The sequence below is a fragment of the Podarcis erhardii genome (assembly GCF_964252035.2).
Source record: "Podarcis erhardii genome assembly, chromosome: 5".
NCBI classification, from domain to species: Eukaryota; Metazoa; Chordata; class Lepidosauria; order Squamata; family Lacertidae; genus Podarcis; species Podarcis erhardii.
In genome coordinates, this window is record NC_138509.1 from 26,185,170 (window position 1) to 26,202,549 (window position 17,380).

Consider the following 17,380-nt stretch of genomic DNA (forward strand, 5'->3'; position numbering starts at 1 on the left):
CTCAATCCAGCAATATCTTTATCCGAACCAAAAACCTCTTACACTGTATGCAAATATACCCTCAACTAGAGGTGGAGTTCAATTTTGTTTGCATTATAATGAGAAATCACCTAATCTGCATTTCCTGACCCTTATGTGAACCGAAACCCAGGTATCCTTAGAAATTCACACTTCTCAGAATTTTGTGATACAGTTCTATCACTAAACAGTGTGTGCAAAAATGTGTGTATCTGTAGAAAGTATATATGAAAATGCAGATTTTAGTGAAAATGTGCAGAAATGTGTTGTCACGTTAGTGAAAAATGTTTGCAGAGATGAACACATCTCTGCAAACATTTTTCACTAACGTGACAACACATTAATGAAAATTGCATTAAAATGTTTTTATTAGGAGAAATTCACACTAAAGAACCGGTAAATTTTCATGATTCTTTTTTTAATGCAAATTGCTGGAGAAATGTGGAGAACTGGATTTAAGAATGGAAAAATGAGAAAGAAAGAGAAACCAGCATGGATAAGATTCATCCATCCCTACCCTACACCAATGTTTCTCAGACTTCTGATAACTGCCAGGTGTTTTCTGAATCAAAGCTGGAAGAGACACTTCATGTATTCCTCTTGGGGGGGGGGAGTTTAACTTTTAGAGTGTGCAAGTGTGACAAATGCACACCCTCACAGGAGTTTAGCTTCTGGGTTTCTGCATGAAGCACTTGCCCTGAAATTACCTCCTTCTCCTCCTCAGGCAAATAACTTGTGCCCCTTCTCTGCACCGGGAAGAACTGAACAAACCAAATTGCATTCTACACCAAAGACTTTGCACCGTCACCCATCCAGCAGAGGCAGACGGGAAGAAGGCAAGGCCAGAACATTCAGCATTAGAACTTCCCTCATCCAGAAATACAGGGGGGCTTTTGGCTCATAGGAGCGTTAAATGATTTAATTCATTTTGTTTCAAGAACTTCTATGTTGACTTTCATCAGGCAGGGAGGGCATTGTTTCCAGGGCAAGGTGCAACGCCGTAAAATAACTAACAACCCAGCAGCAAAATTTGAAGCAACGTAACACAATCTACAGAGGGTATATCCACAGCATAACCTAAAATGCTTCTTCATGGATCACTGCCTTGCCATGGCGAAGGGGCTTGAATAACTCAGAGAAGCTATGAGCAGGGCCACCCAAGATGGACAGGTCATAGTGGAGAGTTTTGACCAAAAGTGATCCACCTGGAGCAGGAACCAGCAAGCCACTCCAGTATCCCTGCCAAGAAAACTCCATGGACAAAGACAACAGGCATATAAAAATGCTTAGGTGAATGAGAAAAAAATCTTCCATCTGGAATATAAATAGTATTAATTTAGGCACTAGTTGGGTTTCTGTGGGGAGCTCCTTTAAGTGCATACCACAGCCAAAAATGCCCGTTCCCCTCCCCACCCTCCAAACTAACTTCTGGTGATGAGGGCACCCAGAAAAGGGGATTGGTTGGTAACTGGGGTTGTGGTCACTGACCCCTAACCTCTCTCCAGCACCATCTGTTTGTGGGGAGCGTTGCTTCCTATGTGACTTTGAACTCATATAGTGCGGGGTTCTAAGTCATGCAAGGAGCCCACCTATATAGAGAACGCACACCACTTCAGATCTCTTCCCTCCAATGGGTGATGTGTAGAGAAACCAGCAAGGGCAGTCCTGCAGTCGTAATACTGCAAGAGAGGATGTTCAAATGGGGATTGATGGAGCAGTCTTTCTGGGATGTTTCTCTGCCATTACTTATCTTCCCATTGGAAATCCCCACTAAACTTCTTACAAACCATAGAGCTCCCCAGAACGGTTTGCACATCACTGCCCTGGGAGGCAACAAGAGAATAAGCAGGGATATGTCTGAAATATCTCTCTCGTTTGGCTGACCAGACAGAAGCAATTAACTCCTTCATCAAGAGGAAAATACACTCCTCAATTTAGAATAATCCTACATATATATATTTGTTCCGTAATTAACAGCTGGCATTCATTACTAACTATGGTACAAAACTGCCCAAGCAGACTAATGTGTTAAAAACTGGGTGGTCAGTGCTGTTTTTAGCAATGCCGATGCTGTAATATACTCATCTTTAGAAAAATTAAATCAGCTCTAAATATATATTTTCCCCATCTGTTGCAGGCATGAGGTTTCCAGAAGATTTCCAGCTACTGTTGAGGGATTTGAAATAAAAATATATTTTTAAAAAATATATTTTTAAACATGACCTTGATAGTGACTTGGCATACAGAACCAATATAAATAACTGCAAAGCATCAAGTCTGAAATCTCTCATTTCTTACTGTTTCCTCTTTTCAGGGGGATGGGCCAATGAAGTGCTATCGAAAGATGGAGGAAAGCTATTTCAAAGGTGAACCCTTGGGAAATAAGCCATTTTTCTAACGTGCACATTTACCTCATATGCCTGAGCCACAAAAGCATTAAGAACATAAGAAGGGTCTTGCTGGATCAACTAAAGGCCTCTCCGGTCCAGCATGGCATTTCCCACAGCAGAACGTCAGATGCCTCTGGGAAGCCATCAAGCATAGCATGGCGACAATTGCATTCTCCTGCTATTTCCTAGAAAACGGTATTCAGAGGAATGGCGTCTCTCAACCTGAAGGTTTAATATCAATCACTTGAAGCCATTGGTAAGACTTATCATTCCTCCTCCTGCCCCGATTCGCTGATAAAGGTTGGCAGCTCCAGACCTTGAGGGGAACTACGTTTAAGGAGCTGTGTACAAGACAAAAGTCTACCAGGTACAACTCTTTCCCTCACTGCAGCACAATGGAGGGGAAAAGTAACTTGTAGCAAAATTCTGCTTTCTTTATGACTCTTACAGCACAGTCCTACTACTCGTGTTTGTTCAGAAGCAGGTCCCACAGCATTCAGCCAATATCCCACAGCCAATATGCGCGCTTAAGATTGCAGGTCTTTTAAAAATGCTTTATTTTGGTTTCTAGATATATATTTTTTCAAATCTTCAATTAGGTTCTCCGCATTTCCACCTGAGGAAAATTCATCAGCCCTTTAGTGTGGGTATCTCCTAATATAAATACGTTTGTGTGCAATTTTGCCTTACATTCATATATTTACAGAGCAGTTTTCTTAATATAATGTCCTCCGCGGTATTTTCAACAATATATCCATTTCTATGTACACTCCAAAAAACGAAGGGATGCATTTTTGAGCATATTGCTTGGTGGAAGAAGCACACTGCAAAATTCAGAGGAGTGTGGATGTCAAAGGATGACTGTCTTTTTGTTGCCCTATTGTTTCGGGAAATGTGAATTAGGTACACTCATCTTTAAATGTGAACTGAATTGAATTCGTCACCCATCCCTAACTTTGACTCCTCCTTTCATTCATTCATCACGACCACTCATGGCTTCCAAAGGTTCCTGCTTCCTGAAATGGCTCCACCCATTTTCCCTCGCTGCCTCTTATGGCTGGAATGGCCTCCCAGAATGCCTCTGTGTTACCAGCTCTCTTATTTCCTTTAAACCGTCCTCAAAACGCACCATTTCAAGGAAGCCTTTGGATCAACCTCCTGCTCCCTGTATCTTTCTGCAGCTAAGGTCACATCCACACCAACACATTTAAGGCATGTGACTTCTGCCACACACACCCCCCCCCAAAGAATATTGGGAACTGTAGTCTGTTAAGGGTGCTGGGGATTGCAGCTCTGTGATGACTAAAATACAGTTCCCAAGATTCTTGGGGGGGGGGGGAATCTGCTGTAAATATATAGTGTGCGTGTGACCTAAGCAAAAGGGCATGTGATAGAAATTATAACATGCTCTTCTGTCATTTGTGCAGTCTCTGCTTATCCCTTCCTGTGTTGTTTCCATGTGTCTGTTTTAGATAGCAGGCCTCTTTGGAAAGGGAGCTGTCACACCTGTTCATTTGCATATATGGTGCTAAATAAATTAATAATAATAATAATAATATATCTCCCTTCCAGGCTCAAACTGGCCTCACGTTGCCTCTTTCTATGTAGGCTGAATATGGAAGTCTTTGGAAGGACCTCAGAAAGCCAAGTTTAATCAAATGGGTTTTTTTTTAAAAAAAATAAAGTCAGCACACAATGAAATACGTAACAATGAAAGGGCCATTTCTAATACTAGTCGCTAGGCTTTTAATAAACACTAGGTTTTATTTAAAAAAAAAACAACAACAACACACACACAGCATCCTTTCAAGGAAAGCAACATTTCAAAAGAAGGAAGGTGGTAGATTCAGAGTCTATTTAGGTGTTGGTTGTGGGGAGTGCGGGGGGGGCATCAAAGAGAACACATCTTTGCCTGCCTCTATTTATCCAAAAATAAATTGCTATGGTTTTTATATGTGATAAACAAGGAAACTGTCAACATCTGTTAAGATGGGAAAAGAAGGGGAGAAAACACACTGCCATTTCCAGTCAGCCATTTCCTTTGTGCGCAGAGCAAACCAACAGCGGTGAAACACAAAGAGACTCGTGTTTTGTTTGTTACAGGCCACTGCTGAACCAGCTATGCAGAAATTGCTTTATTCAGGCATGGCATAACGGCTATAGCTATTTTTCCTTATTTACTAAAGAAATGTCCCTCTTGCTGATGGGAGATGAAGAACCTGTTTATTGCAAGGACCTCTGGAGGGGAAGTGCATCTCCTCACACAGAACCACCTTATTTTCCCCCAACAGAACTTAATGGGGGGGTGGGACTTTGTAATATGAACCGATGTCCATCTCCGTAGCCCTGCCCCTTTGCTTTCGAAGACCCAGCCTGGGTTGTGTCTTTTGGTCACACTGCAACACTGGTAGAGAAACTCTGGCCCTCCAGATGATGTTGGGACTCTCAACTCCCATCAGCCCCAGAGGGGACGGGCAATGTAAAGGAATGATGGGAAGTGTAGTTTAGCAACACATGGAGGGCCATAGGTCCCCCTCCCCCCCCCACTCCTTTGCTAGAATATATTCGTGTACGGTGGACCTTTGGAGAGGGATGCTTGAAGAATCTGATCTTTGTTGAATTCTGGTATGAACTAACCTGATACACACCTCCCAAGACTAACACACAGGCTGGAACTTTGTTAGCTGCCAGCTTTCCACACTTCCTGGTTTTTCCAACATGAATCTTGACCCACAGAACACAAAAAAGACAGAATTTCTCAGATGTGCATTTTGAGAGAAAACACACATAGAATCATAGAATCATAGAACTGTAGAGTTGGAAGGGACCCTGAGGATCATCTAGTCCAACCCCCTGCAATGCAGGAATATGCAGCTGGAAACATGTGTTTAAATTCACATATGAAATACAAATTTGGGCACACGTCTTTATTTAAAATTCAACAGGTTAATGTGGAAACGAGAAAGAAGAGACAGGAATGAACACATGGAAAAGTGGCATGGACTTATTGGCCCATCCTGAACTTGGGAACTGGCTTCCGTAGGTAGGGATGTGACTCTTCTAAGGTTTTTACACCACACACCAAGCCTGCAAGAAATATGCAGAGCTCTCCAAGTATACAGTTGCACCTTTGAAGTCAAACGGAATCCGTTCCGTTCCGGAAGTCCGTTTGACTTCCAAAATGTTCAGAAACCAAAGCACAGCTTCTGATTGGCTGCAGGAAGCTCCTGCAACCAATTGGAAGCCGCAGAAGCCCCATCAGACTTTCGGCTTCCAAAAATAGTTCGCAAACCGGAACAGTCACTTCTGGGTTTGCGGTGTTCGGGAGCCAAAACATTCGAGAACTAAGCTGTTTGAAAACCAAGGTATGACTGTATATGCAACTTGGGCTGCAATCCTAACCCCTTTTACCTGAGAGTAAGCTCCTTTGAATTCAGTGGGATTGACTTCCGAGCAGACATGGTTGGGACTGCCCCCTTTACTCAGCTATCCAAGCCCCTTGCCAGACCTCCATATTCCATATTCCATTTTTGAAACGACCACAGTTTCCAAGCCACCTAACGGCTTGTTGTACACGAACCAACAAACGATGCATCAGCAGCATGGAGGAGGATGGACACAGCAAAGCACAGCTCCAGGACTTTCCCCACACAAACACAGCAGTAGCAATTCTGTCATCCGTCAGAGAGCTGAGGGTAACTGACAGGCCCTCCTTGCTCTCGCAAGCGACTGAGTGGATAACAAGACCTTCAGCTTCTGACTTTCGTTGTGACAGATTAGCATAGAGGACGTCAGAGAATGAGGCATTTGTTACTCTCTTGACTGCCAACAAATCCACAGAGATCAACGCTGCTTTCAGATGCTCTTTGGGGGTGTGACTATGTGGGCAGTCAGGATGAGGGCTTACACTTCCAAATTTACCACTACATCCCTGGCCCTACATTCTTGGTGCAACTGTGTGAAGCAACTCATCTGAATTATTTGTGCACTTGGCCTACAATCTTGGATTGCTATCGATGGCTTAATGAGCTGCACATTGTCTCCAGTCTAAGCCACTCCACATGATTCTTCTGTCTAGCAGACAGCTCATTTAGACTATAACATTTCTGGACTTCAACTACTGATCCCGGTAAACAACAGACCAAACGGAAAGGCGGATCCAAATAAAGCAGGGAAGGCTCCACAGTATACTAAAGAGCCAAGAGTGGGCTCTTAAAGGCAACTTGTTCACTTAATGCACGTCAGAATATGATTCACAAGCAGAACTGTGGCAGCAATCACGCTCTTTTCAAAGGCATCATTTTGACTTATATTTCATCCGAAACTCTTTGTTCCATTTAAGTGCTTGCAAAGCAATATTGCGAGAGTCTGCAGAACTGGGTGCAGAAGCATCATTGTCAAGGCAGGATGTATTCTGCAATTACACCACCTAAGCACAGGACTTGTGCTGGGTACAGATGCAAGCAGTAAGAAATCATAAGCTTTCACTTCTTTTTTTTAAAACGGATGTTTCCGGCCCTTAAGATAGCTTGAAAGTGGGTGGACGCTGCCTGGCAAAACACCAGATGTTAGAGAAGGGAGAAAGAATAAGACTTCTAGCTATTACAAGATGGATTTCAATACTCTTGGATAGTGCTTTGCCCCCATGGAGAATATAAACCAAGCAAGTGTGCTCTTTTTTTTAAAAAAAAAAAAAGAAGTGTTTCATTAATTCAATTTTGCATTCGATGCTTCTGTGTTCATAACCTAGACTACAACTTTATCCACTACCATTAAGCTACACATATTACAACACATGCATAAAAGTGGAGTGTTTCTGAATTTTCTTACCACCGGTTTTGCTGTACCCTTAAAGAAATGTAGGAGATCTATGAATCTGCCCTTTCCCCACAATTTCTAAGGTCGATAACTGAACGTTTGTTTTGCATTTGCCGATTTCTCACAAAATGAAATACATTTTTATTTGGTGCTGAGAAATACCAGCAAGCCCAGAATGCTGCGTGTGTTATACAAGTTGCAGAACTATAAAGATTTTCTTGGCACTGAATTTAAGTTACCATGGTGCAAGATTTGGATTTTTCTGCTCAAGCTCAATGTCTAGGGTGGGGGACGTACTGTAGTGCCACAGGGACCTCTCCATTTAAAGCAGAGGCTTTTGAGGGTAGATGCACCTGCAGTCTATATACCCCAAACTTCTGAGCCCAAAGCTTCTCAAAGTATATCCCTGGTGGTCAGCAAGCTCCATTTAGGGGCTCAATGGAAAGGTTGAGAACAGCTGAGGATATTTATACTTGGCCCTGAACTTGATTTATTTTGATGATGGTGGTGGTGGTGGTGGTGGTGGTGGTCAAAGTCAGACTATCAAACTAGCATTAAGTTCCTGGCCTAGGGCCAGTGATTTTCATAATACGGTGCTAGTGCATTCTACTAATTATTCCTTTTTAAAAAATGTACGAGTTAAGGGGGCCCTTCTATGTAGCATGGCCTGGGAAGGGCACATAATTTTCATAATACATACCTGGTTTGGTGTTAGTTATGAACTCAGTGCTGAAGGGGGCGGTGTATTTTATTTTTTATCATTTGTTGCACTAGAGAGTACCTTTTTAAAATATGAGTTACCTATATGCTTTTTTGAGGGGGGGAACCAAAAGGTGGGGGGAAGGTGGTGTGTCCTATGAAAAAGAAGTTTGAGAAGTGCTGCTTTGGCCCATAGTGGTCCTGCACCCACAACTGCATTACAGGCAGGGCAAATCTAGAGCAGGGTTCTGTTGTGCCAGATCACTCCTATTTTATTATGCATGCTTGCCACAATGCTGAATCTGGTGCAAATATGCCTTTAGTCAACCTCCTTCATGATGGTAGTCTTGCCCAGGGCAACAGTAGTACACTGTTATGATCATCAGAGCATAAATTCGCTCAGTTATATCCTCTTGGCCTAATATGTTTCCCACTGCCTGATCAAGTAGGCAATCTTATCATTATATTTTAAAAAGCTTCTCAGATTTACTCTTCAGCAACACATTTTGATCCTGCTATTTTGCTAGTCACCAGTCTTGATTTTCTTTCATTATAGTTTTGCCTCTTTTGTTCTTCTACGCTCTGCTATTATCAGCACATAACATCTGCACGTTCTCCCCTCAGCTTAACATGGTCTCTCGTCTACCTTGAGCAATCTTGCCCTTGTACCCTTACAATGCTCTAAGCTTACAAATGCTTCTGATTTTCAAAGGCATCTCAGTTTTCAAAATAGAAACAAACCAGAACCCTAAACAAGTAGTGGCAGCTAATTTATCTGCATGCGTGTCACAAGATGGGTGGCATGGCAACGTGGCAACACATGGTTTGTATGGTGCGAAATTTCACAAAAGGAGGCCATCCCAGGACTAATTTTGAACCACATGTAATTCAAAACAGCACAAGGGCAACCAAGTTACAGGAGTGCAAAGAAAGGCTTGTCCGCACCTCTCTTTAGCCTGCCACTTTCGCCTGGAGAAACCCGTGGTTACTACTGAATCAGACCAAATAGCAATTGGGTGGTTCCACAGATTGCCATTTGTTCCAATTCAGCAGTAAAGAGTGTTTTTTCCAGGGGGAAGTTGTGGGGCAAACACAAAACTGCTCGGAAAGCATGGGACAAGCAGGAAAACGCTCAGATCCATATTTCTCAGCACAGGACAAGCGGAAGTATGGACGAGCCCAAAGTTTCTCCCCAATTTCTTCAAGGCAGCAGTGCCACCTTCTTAACTGCTAACCAATTGCCACACTTGCCACCAAGCTTTCCGCTTACTCGCTGAGCTTAATACAGGGCTGGCTCTCAAGAGTAAGAAGAGCATTCTACTAGCCAATTACTATCCACTGTGACTGCCTGATGAAGAGGAAGTGGCTCTTTTTGACCCTCCCTTTACTGATCAGCCTTTGTAGCTGACATATAAGCAGCACAAAACAAAATAATTTGTACGGACACCGATCACTAGGCTAAAGGAGTAAGCAGCTATGATGCAAATCTCTGGAATATTCCAATGCATGTAAGAAAAGCAATGCTGTCAATGATGGCCTTTACTCTTTACTAAGTACATGTACATTCAGATCACAATGCAGAACTCCTGCCTCCTTTCAGGACCACTGCACGTACTCCAGAATTAGTGTTTCGAAGCAAATGCCTTCAATAAAATTAGGCCGATTCATACATGCATGCACATCCCTTGCACTCTTGATTACTTGGCTGACAATGGAAGCATGAACCAAGCTCACTGAAATCCGACCATTTGAACCGCTATCTGGGACCCAAACACCTGGAAGTGTGGCTCTCCCTGTACCAGCCTGCTCATGTCTCTGAGTTCTTCAGAAGATGCTTGGAGATGGCTTGTTACACGGTGAGGGGGAAGAGAGTCTTGTTCTCCTGGCTTCCTAGCACTGCAGGCCACAGCCACCTACCAAGAGGGAAGGGGCAGGGTGTGAAGAGCCTGGCACCAGTCACAGGAGTGTTGGACAGGCTCCACCACCACCTGTCGCACCACAACAAGCTGCCCGGGCCTCATCCCTCTTCCTTCTTCCTATCACTAAGCAACAGTGGCCTGTGGTGTTGGGTAGCCAGGACAGCAGCAGACTGGTACCCACACTGCCCCACCGGTCGCTACTGCTTCTCTGTGGAACACCCTCCTCTGATGCACATAACTACAACTGACATTGTTACCATATTGGCCCCAGGTTAATACTTGTATTTGTTTGCCCAGGACTTTTAAGGTTTTCACGCTGGTGATGGTTTAGCCTTCCCTGCTATTTTTAAGCTGCCTTTGCTTGTTTTGATGGTGCATAGTATAAGGCTTTGTTGTCTCTTGTATACTTTGGTTGTTACTTTTTATGTTCTGTACCTGCCCTTTTATCTGTACATGTGAAGGTTAAATTATTATTCGTAGTAGTAGTAGTAGTAATAAATAATAATAAATAATAATAAATAAGAGAGAGAGAGAGCTGCATTATGCCAAGTAAGACTATTTGTCTATCTAGCCCATTATTATCTATATCTAAAAGCAGCAAAGCAGCTCTCCATGATCTTGGGCAAAGGTGCTTCCCATCACTCGTCTCTAACAGATTATCCGTACAGTCATAAAGGGACGCATGGGGGACATGCAAGTGCAAACCGGCCCTTTGGCTCTTTTACTTCCTTAAATAAAGATGCCCACAGCATCCTATAGCAGGCTTTTAAGGTCACTGATAAACTTACCTCACTGAAGTTCTGGAAATGTTCAGTGCCATCCTTTGGTGAAATGAATGCACTCTGATCTGTCCTGAAACATGAAAATTGGGAGGGTAATTGTAGGTGCCACTTTGAAGTGTTTTTAAAGGTGGACTGCCCACCTCAAGAACAAGGACTGGGGCAAGATGGAGAGCCGATTCAGCTTACACATGTATCTTTGTGTGTGCTTGCATGTGTCACAAAGCAACACACTGCAGGAGGAGACCCCACTGTGGCATTGTTAAGAATGCCACCTAGTTTTCCTTTTTTCTAAGGCCCAAACTAGACATGAACCACACACTCATGGCAATTAAGCGAGTGACTTTTTAGCGTAAAAAGCACGCAGAGAGCTCCCTGTGACATTCCCAGTCCAGATCAGACCCCTGCTGCCTGCTTGTCAGCACTGAGTAGAAAGTTTCCACTGACACCATTAGGAGGATTTCTCTACATTTCAAATAGCAATTGTGGGGCCCTTGATCTAGACTAGTACTGTAGCAAATGGATAAACCACCTTAATCTTCCTGTGCCAGGGTCCCAACCCAGATAGTTGGTCTTGTGTGCACTAGTTAGACTAAGAAAGAAAGAAAGAAAAGATTCACACAACTGGTACTTGTGTGAATGGCATAGAGACTGGTTTGAACCTTAGAATGTCTTGAAAAAATTGAAACTCGATCCAATTCGTATTTTGACAAGGTGGTGGAATCGTAAGATAGTTATCCAAATAAGTGTGAGATCAATTCCCACTTGAGCAAAAGCAGTTGTTTGTAATGGTTAGTAAGAATACAAAGAACTGAGCAAAAATAACACATTTGTTTTTATTAGCAAACTGAGCAAAAAATAACACATTTGTTTTCATTAGCGAAGTGCCTATCAGTTGCACAGACAGTGCTTACTTTTACCACAGAAGTAAGTGCTTTCAATTAGCTTCTATGAGAGAAAATAATGAAGCATAATTTCAAAGTTGCTGAATTCAGGTTTTCTAAACAAAGAACTTGGGTTACCTTAGCATAGAATTTCATCTTTCAGCTGTGTTTTTTCTTTTTCTAAAACCTTGTTTCTGACGGGAGTAGACCTGCAAAATTTATGATCTGGCAGCCATGTATGGGTTAGCCCACAGGGGGATTAATAAATCGGTTTTTGCTGCCTGTCTGAGACTGGGGAAAAGTGTTAGGCACCCAGGGGAGCACCAACCATGGCTGGCTGGCTATGTCTGACTGAGTGGATAACAAGTTATGCCAGCTTGCAAACAGAGAAGTGCAGGTGTCCGCCCTGATTTAGAGTTAAACAGAAGTGAACAAGATTTGTTTACTTGGAAGAGAATACCTGGGTTGAAACTTGATGACGGTTTCCTGGTATCTGAATGCCACGTTCTCGGTGTAATCATTAGCCGGCGTTCCCGTTTTCCTCTGGCAGTCGGAGAGCCACGGCAATGCATTTCCCATCTCCTGCAATAAATAAACAAGCAAACAAATCGACAAATGCAACCCACTCAAGTAAACAGTGGCCGGACTGGTGTCAGCTGTCTATTTTGGGAGGTGGGAGGGGGGAATGTAAGTGTGTAATCAAAGCTCATCTGGAGAAGGGGAGGAGAAATGAGGGGCCCAAGAAGGGACTGTACTAAACGTTGTCTCGATGCAATGGCAGCAACCTGATGCAAAGATTGTAATGGGGACAGGTGGGGTGGGGAGGAGTCCCCAAGACACATCTGCATGCAGTATCAGTGCTATTATTGTAACTCTCTGTCACTTTCTCATTTTAAAAGAGATAACCCTAACCCATCATTACCCTATATAGTTGTGCACTGAAAGGGAAGGAGGACCAAAGAGGACAAGTGAATTTCTGAAAAGCTTGCCCACCATTACAGAGTTTCCAGCTCAGGAACTATCAGCTTTCCAATGTACCTCTAAGTTCCTCAGCACAGTTTGAAAACCAGTTTTGTGGTGCACCAAGGGTTTCTGGTGGTAGGGATAAAGTTTCTGTCCATAATGGGGTTGCTTTAATGCCATAGAGAAGCATGGGCATGCAGGAGATTGCCCAGCTGCCACTGGCTGGCCTATAGCTCGGCTGGTGACTGAAGAAGCAGGAGCTTAAGGGGAAGAGGGCAGCAAGGGACACAAGCAGCCTAGGAAGAAGAGCTGGAAAGAGGAATCCAGAGTTTGTCAACATAACTCCAAAGTTGAAGCCCGAAGGAGACTGAGACTTTTATGTTCATTGTGTACAATTAGGTTAAATATCAGCACTTTTTGAGTCAGGGTCAAAATTTCCCGCTCAATACTAATTCTCAACGAGGTGATAAAAACCCATGTCTGGGCTGCAGCATTTCACAACGCAGGCAACCAAATGCTTTCTTGCTCTGTTGCTGTCACACACACTTATTTATACAGAGAAAATCAGCTCTCAAGAAAACAAGCAGCTCTGGCCTCACCCTGTATGCTAGATTTCTATGTGCAGGGATTATTGTTGTTGTTTTTATGATTGCTGTTGTTCTTATCTATTGTTATTATTAGCCATGGTTACTTTCGTTATTATCAACTATTCTAATTGTTTGCTTGCTAGCTTGTTTATTATTATCATCGGAGCATATGATCATGTGAGCCCCACTTCTATTCCATACCTTCCAACATTTCTCCAATGAAAAAAAAAGGACTTCCTAAGGGAAAGCAGGACATTTCGGGATAACAGCAGAAACTGGGTTGGCTTCTGTAAATCCAGGACTGTCCCTGGAAAATGGGGACACTTTGAGGGTCTGCCAGTCTGAAGTGATATATATACCTGTACCACTGTTGGTGATAACGAAGCCTCTGACTTTCTGAGGCAACACACAAAGGAGACAGTCTCATGGCAAGGCCTCTTAGCAACACACTGTCAGAAAGCAACATTATTTTGTGAATCTTACAAACACACACCCATGAGGTTTGGAGAAACCATAAATCACAGCAGTTTTCTTTCCTTCACAAGCCAGGATTTGTTTGATCAGAGACCAGATCTTAACGCTCGATTGCTTCCCACTGCGTATTTTTCTTTTAATTCAGGAGAACATATTTTATTGTTGTAGACAGGAAATTAACTAGAGATAGCTGTTGTGCTTAGAGGCTGGGAGACAGTACAGCCCAATACATTAGTCTAACCGTAAGGATTAAGAAAGGAGACCTCCCAAGGTTGTATTTCGGGAGGCAAGTCCCCCCCCCCCCAGCCATTCATATGACATGTGATCATTTCTCAGGGACTCCTGCATCTCAGGCCTACCACACTAAGCAACTGCTGCTATTTATTTACATATTTAAATGGTCCTTCACATGATCAGCTTCCCTGGTGTTCTACACAGCCGCCAACAGACAAGTCCCTGCCCTGAGGTGCTTACACTACAAATTGCCAAATTCACTGACCCAGACAAAATAAATCGTGAAGCACATCAAAGTTGCAACGATCTTTGTTCCCGAGCTCACATTCACATCAAATCAATTGTACTTCAGCCTGCAATGGTTCCCACTTAAAAGGCTTTAACGCTGCATGCCAAATAGCATGCCCTTGAAATAAAGAGGTGAGCGCTTGGCTTTCACCCCTCTGTCCATAGCTGATCTTTTATTTGTCGGGCTGAAAGTGTTAATCAATATGACTAATCAATGGAATTGCTTGGGTAACGTGCAAGCTGCAGATCAACCATGACTCCCAGGGACATGCTAGCATAGCTGCTTCATGGGGTTTTGTACATCCCTTAATTCCAGTATTAGAAAATTCTATAGTCGAAGTCCAAGGCTGAAGGAAATCAGACGCACTGATTGACACAAAACACAGATTTCCCCAATTCAGATGTTATCTTATGCACACACACTGCATTCATCTAATGAATAATGGAATGGTGTGATTGGGAGTAGACTTTATTATTTTATATAGTTATGGTCCCGATATAGCTGTTTGCGTCGTATATATCTCATAATAATCTCAGTTTGGTAGAATGCAATACACTGAGTACAGATACAGATTTTGATCCAACTGCCTTGGCTATCAATTAGTTTTTGGGCCCAATTCAAAGTGCTGGTTTTGACTTATAAATAATAATAATAATTATAAAGCCTCAACTGGCTCAGGACCACAATACCTCAAGCACCGATGCTCTCCGTATGAACCTACTTGGAACCTGAGATCATAATCTGAAGCCCTTCTTCATGTGCCTCCTCCGCAAGAGGTCCAGAGGATGGCAAAACGAGAACGGGCCTTTTCTGTGGTGGCTCCTTGTTTGTAGAATGCTCTCCCCAGGGAGTAGCCTTAGTTACATATCTTTAGGCACCAGGAAAAAAACATTCCTCTTTAACCAGGCATTTAGCTGGCTGACATCTAACACCCTTTTAAATGTGCTGTGGAAGCAGGGATTATTGGGTTATTTTTGTTTTTGTTTTCATTATGCATTTTGTGCTTTTTATATTTTAATGTGTTGTAAACCGCCCTGAGATCTACGGGTATAGGGAATTATACAAATTTAATAAATAAAATAATAATAAATTTTACCCTATCCCTTGGTTGTGTTTAAACAACCTGCATTTCTACCCCACTGCCTGCTTTCGCCATTGGAGAGAACATGACATTGACATGGGCAGGAAAGTTTCACGAATTTGTTCGGTCTTTCAGACTTTCTAAACCTCCTTATAGTGAGGTTACCTGTCCTATCATTAACCCTCTGACTTACAGAGCTATCCCTTACACGTCTACTCAAAGTACGGTAAGTCTCACTGAGCTCGGGGGGGGGGGGCTTGCCTCCAAGTAAGTGGGAATAGGACTGCAGCCTCACATACTTAAAAACATATCCTAAATGTTGAATTGTTCAGGGTTTGGAAGCCACCACCCACCTAGATTAAATCAAACTATGTATATTCTTTCAAACTGAGGTTCTTAGCATCTTCACCTTTGAAGATCTGTACTTTCTTAGCGCTCCATTCCTAGCAATTAGGACAAAAATTAACAAATTCTGTTTTGCTCTCCTTTTTAAACCAAGGAGTTTAGTATCATTTTAGAAGTTCATCTCTGTGCCAATTAAGGATCTAAGAGTGAATCATTTCATTATCCATATTTATATCCATGCATATGATACATGTGCAATTGGAGGACGATACGCATTGCCTTCTAACACCTCAGTTTCATCCTACAAATTCCACGGTTGCTTTTTATCCAGCAGACTTCAAATAGAAATACTGTAGTCTTAAGTGAATCCATGCAGACATAGGGGTTTTTAAGAGCACATCTCACACATGATAAATGGCTTGCCCTTATACTTCCACGGAAGAGGAAGCTCTATTGGCCCAAGAGGGATCTGAGAATAAAAGGAGCCTGCACACAGTGGAGATCCATCTGAAGTCAGAGTCTGTACAAAGGAAACTGATCTAGCTAATAGAATATTTTGCTGGTTTTGATTAGTTACTAATTCATTGGCTTGTTTTTATTTGCTCTGGTTTTTTACCATGCTTGTTTTCTTTGGGTCTGTTTCATTTTTGCTAGCCACCCTGGGCACTTTTTGCTTGTGGAATGGCGATATATAAATATAATAAATAAATAAAAACATGTAGGATTCCTATTGCAGATCAACCATGATAGGTAGTGTGTACTCTGTGCTGGAGAAATCCTATCTCAGTTCCATGAAAATATGTTGTAGCATTTGCCATTAACGACTATACTAATTTAAATCATTAAAAAGAATACCAAGATGGAACATCAGCTCTGGTGAAGAGCTGGTTTTCAATATAGCACTGTGACAAAATATCGCGAAGGTACAATGCATTTAAGAACATAAGAAAAGCCCTGCTGGATCAGATGAAAGGTTAACGTCTTCCAACATCCTATTCTCACAATGGCCAACCAAGTGAGAAGCCTATAAGAAACCCACAAAGCACAACAGCACTCTCCAGACTTGAGCTGCATAGCAAACTAGATGAAGAACACACACATGCCAATTGCCAAACCTCCCAGACCATGAAGGGCTAAAGAAAAATCCCAGATTCACAATTCTAGCTCCACCAGCTTGAGACATCTTAAGGCATTGCCAGCAACCCCACCAGCTCAGGGCTTCATCCGATCCCATCACTCCCTAGTCATATGTAGGAGCAATCCTAGCTTGACATGAAGGTCCCATAAATGGGTACAAACAATTCACACACACACCCCAAAAAAGTTGGCACCCAATGTATCCACCAAAGGGCCACCATCCTGACTTGAATGCTTTGCACTACTAGCAACAGCCCAGGACAATTTATTGTCCTTGAACTGACCTTGCACTGCCCTTCCTTGGAGTTGGTCTTAAAGATAGTGGAAATATTACGCAGCTCAATCCAACTCGTGTTACTTGAAAATATCATTGAGTTCCATGAGAGTTACTCCCTGGTAGGTGTGCACGGGATTGCCCAATCACACAGATTGGGGGGAGATGGGGCTCAATATCCCTGGAGAAGAGAGGAGCAAAATCTGGGTATCTGCAGGATTGAGCCACAGACAATTAGGTGGTCGGGAAAAGACATCTAACTAAGGATCAAGGGCAGCCAAGGGACAGTTCCAGGCAGCCTTCAGTAAGCGAAGTCAGAGCAGATGAGGGACAGCAGAGTCTGAGACAGGGCAGCCATTTGCATTACCAAAAAAGAGAGGACCAAAGAGACAGCTTATTCGCATCAAATTTGTGTGCGTGCTAATTTGCCTGTGTGCATGCAAATTTAGAAATAAATAATATAATTTCAATGGTGGGGGTGCCTGTGGC

The 17,380-nt window shown here is 42.8% G+C and overlaps 1 protein-coding gene across 13 annotated transcripts in view; it reads right to left on the reverse strand.

Annotated features, from left to right (window-relative positions):
• The window catches only part of FAM13C (family with sequence similarity 13 member C), a gene marked incomplete at its 3' end in the record, with an annotated part of 74,216 nt that overhangs the window by 29,032 nt on the left and 27,804 nt on the right, over positions 1 to 17,380 (reverse strand). For all 13 annotated transcript variants that reach the window (XR_014156383.1, XR_014156384.1, XR_014156385.1 and 10 more), the window contains 2 exons: positions 11,968 to 12,089; positions 10,633 to 10,696 (listed from right to left, as the gene is read on the reverse strand). Coding sequence is in view for 8 of the 13 variants with exons in the window: in XM_081861210.1 (XP_081717336.1) it covers positions 10,633 to 10,696; positions 11,968 to 12,089 (186 nt within the window). The remainder of the gene's footprint in view (positions 1 to 10,632; positions 10,697 to 11,967; positions 12,090 to 17,380) is intronic.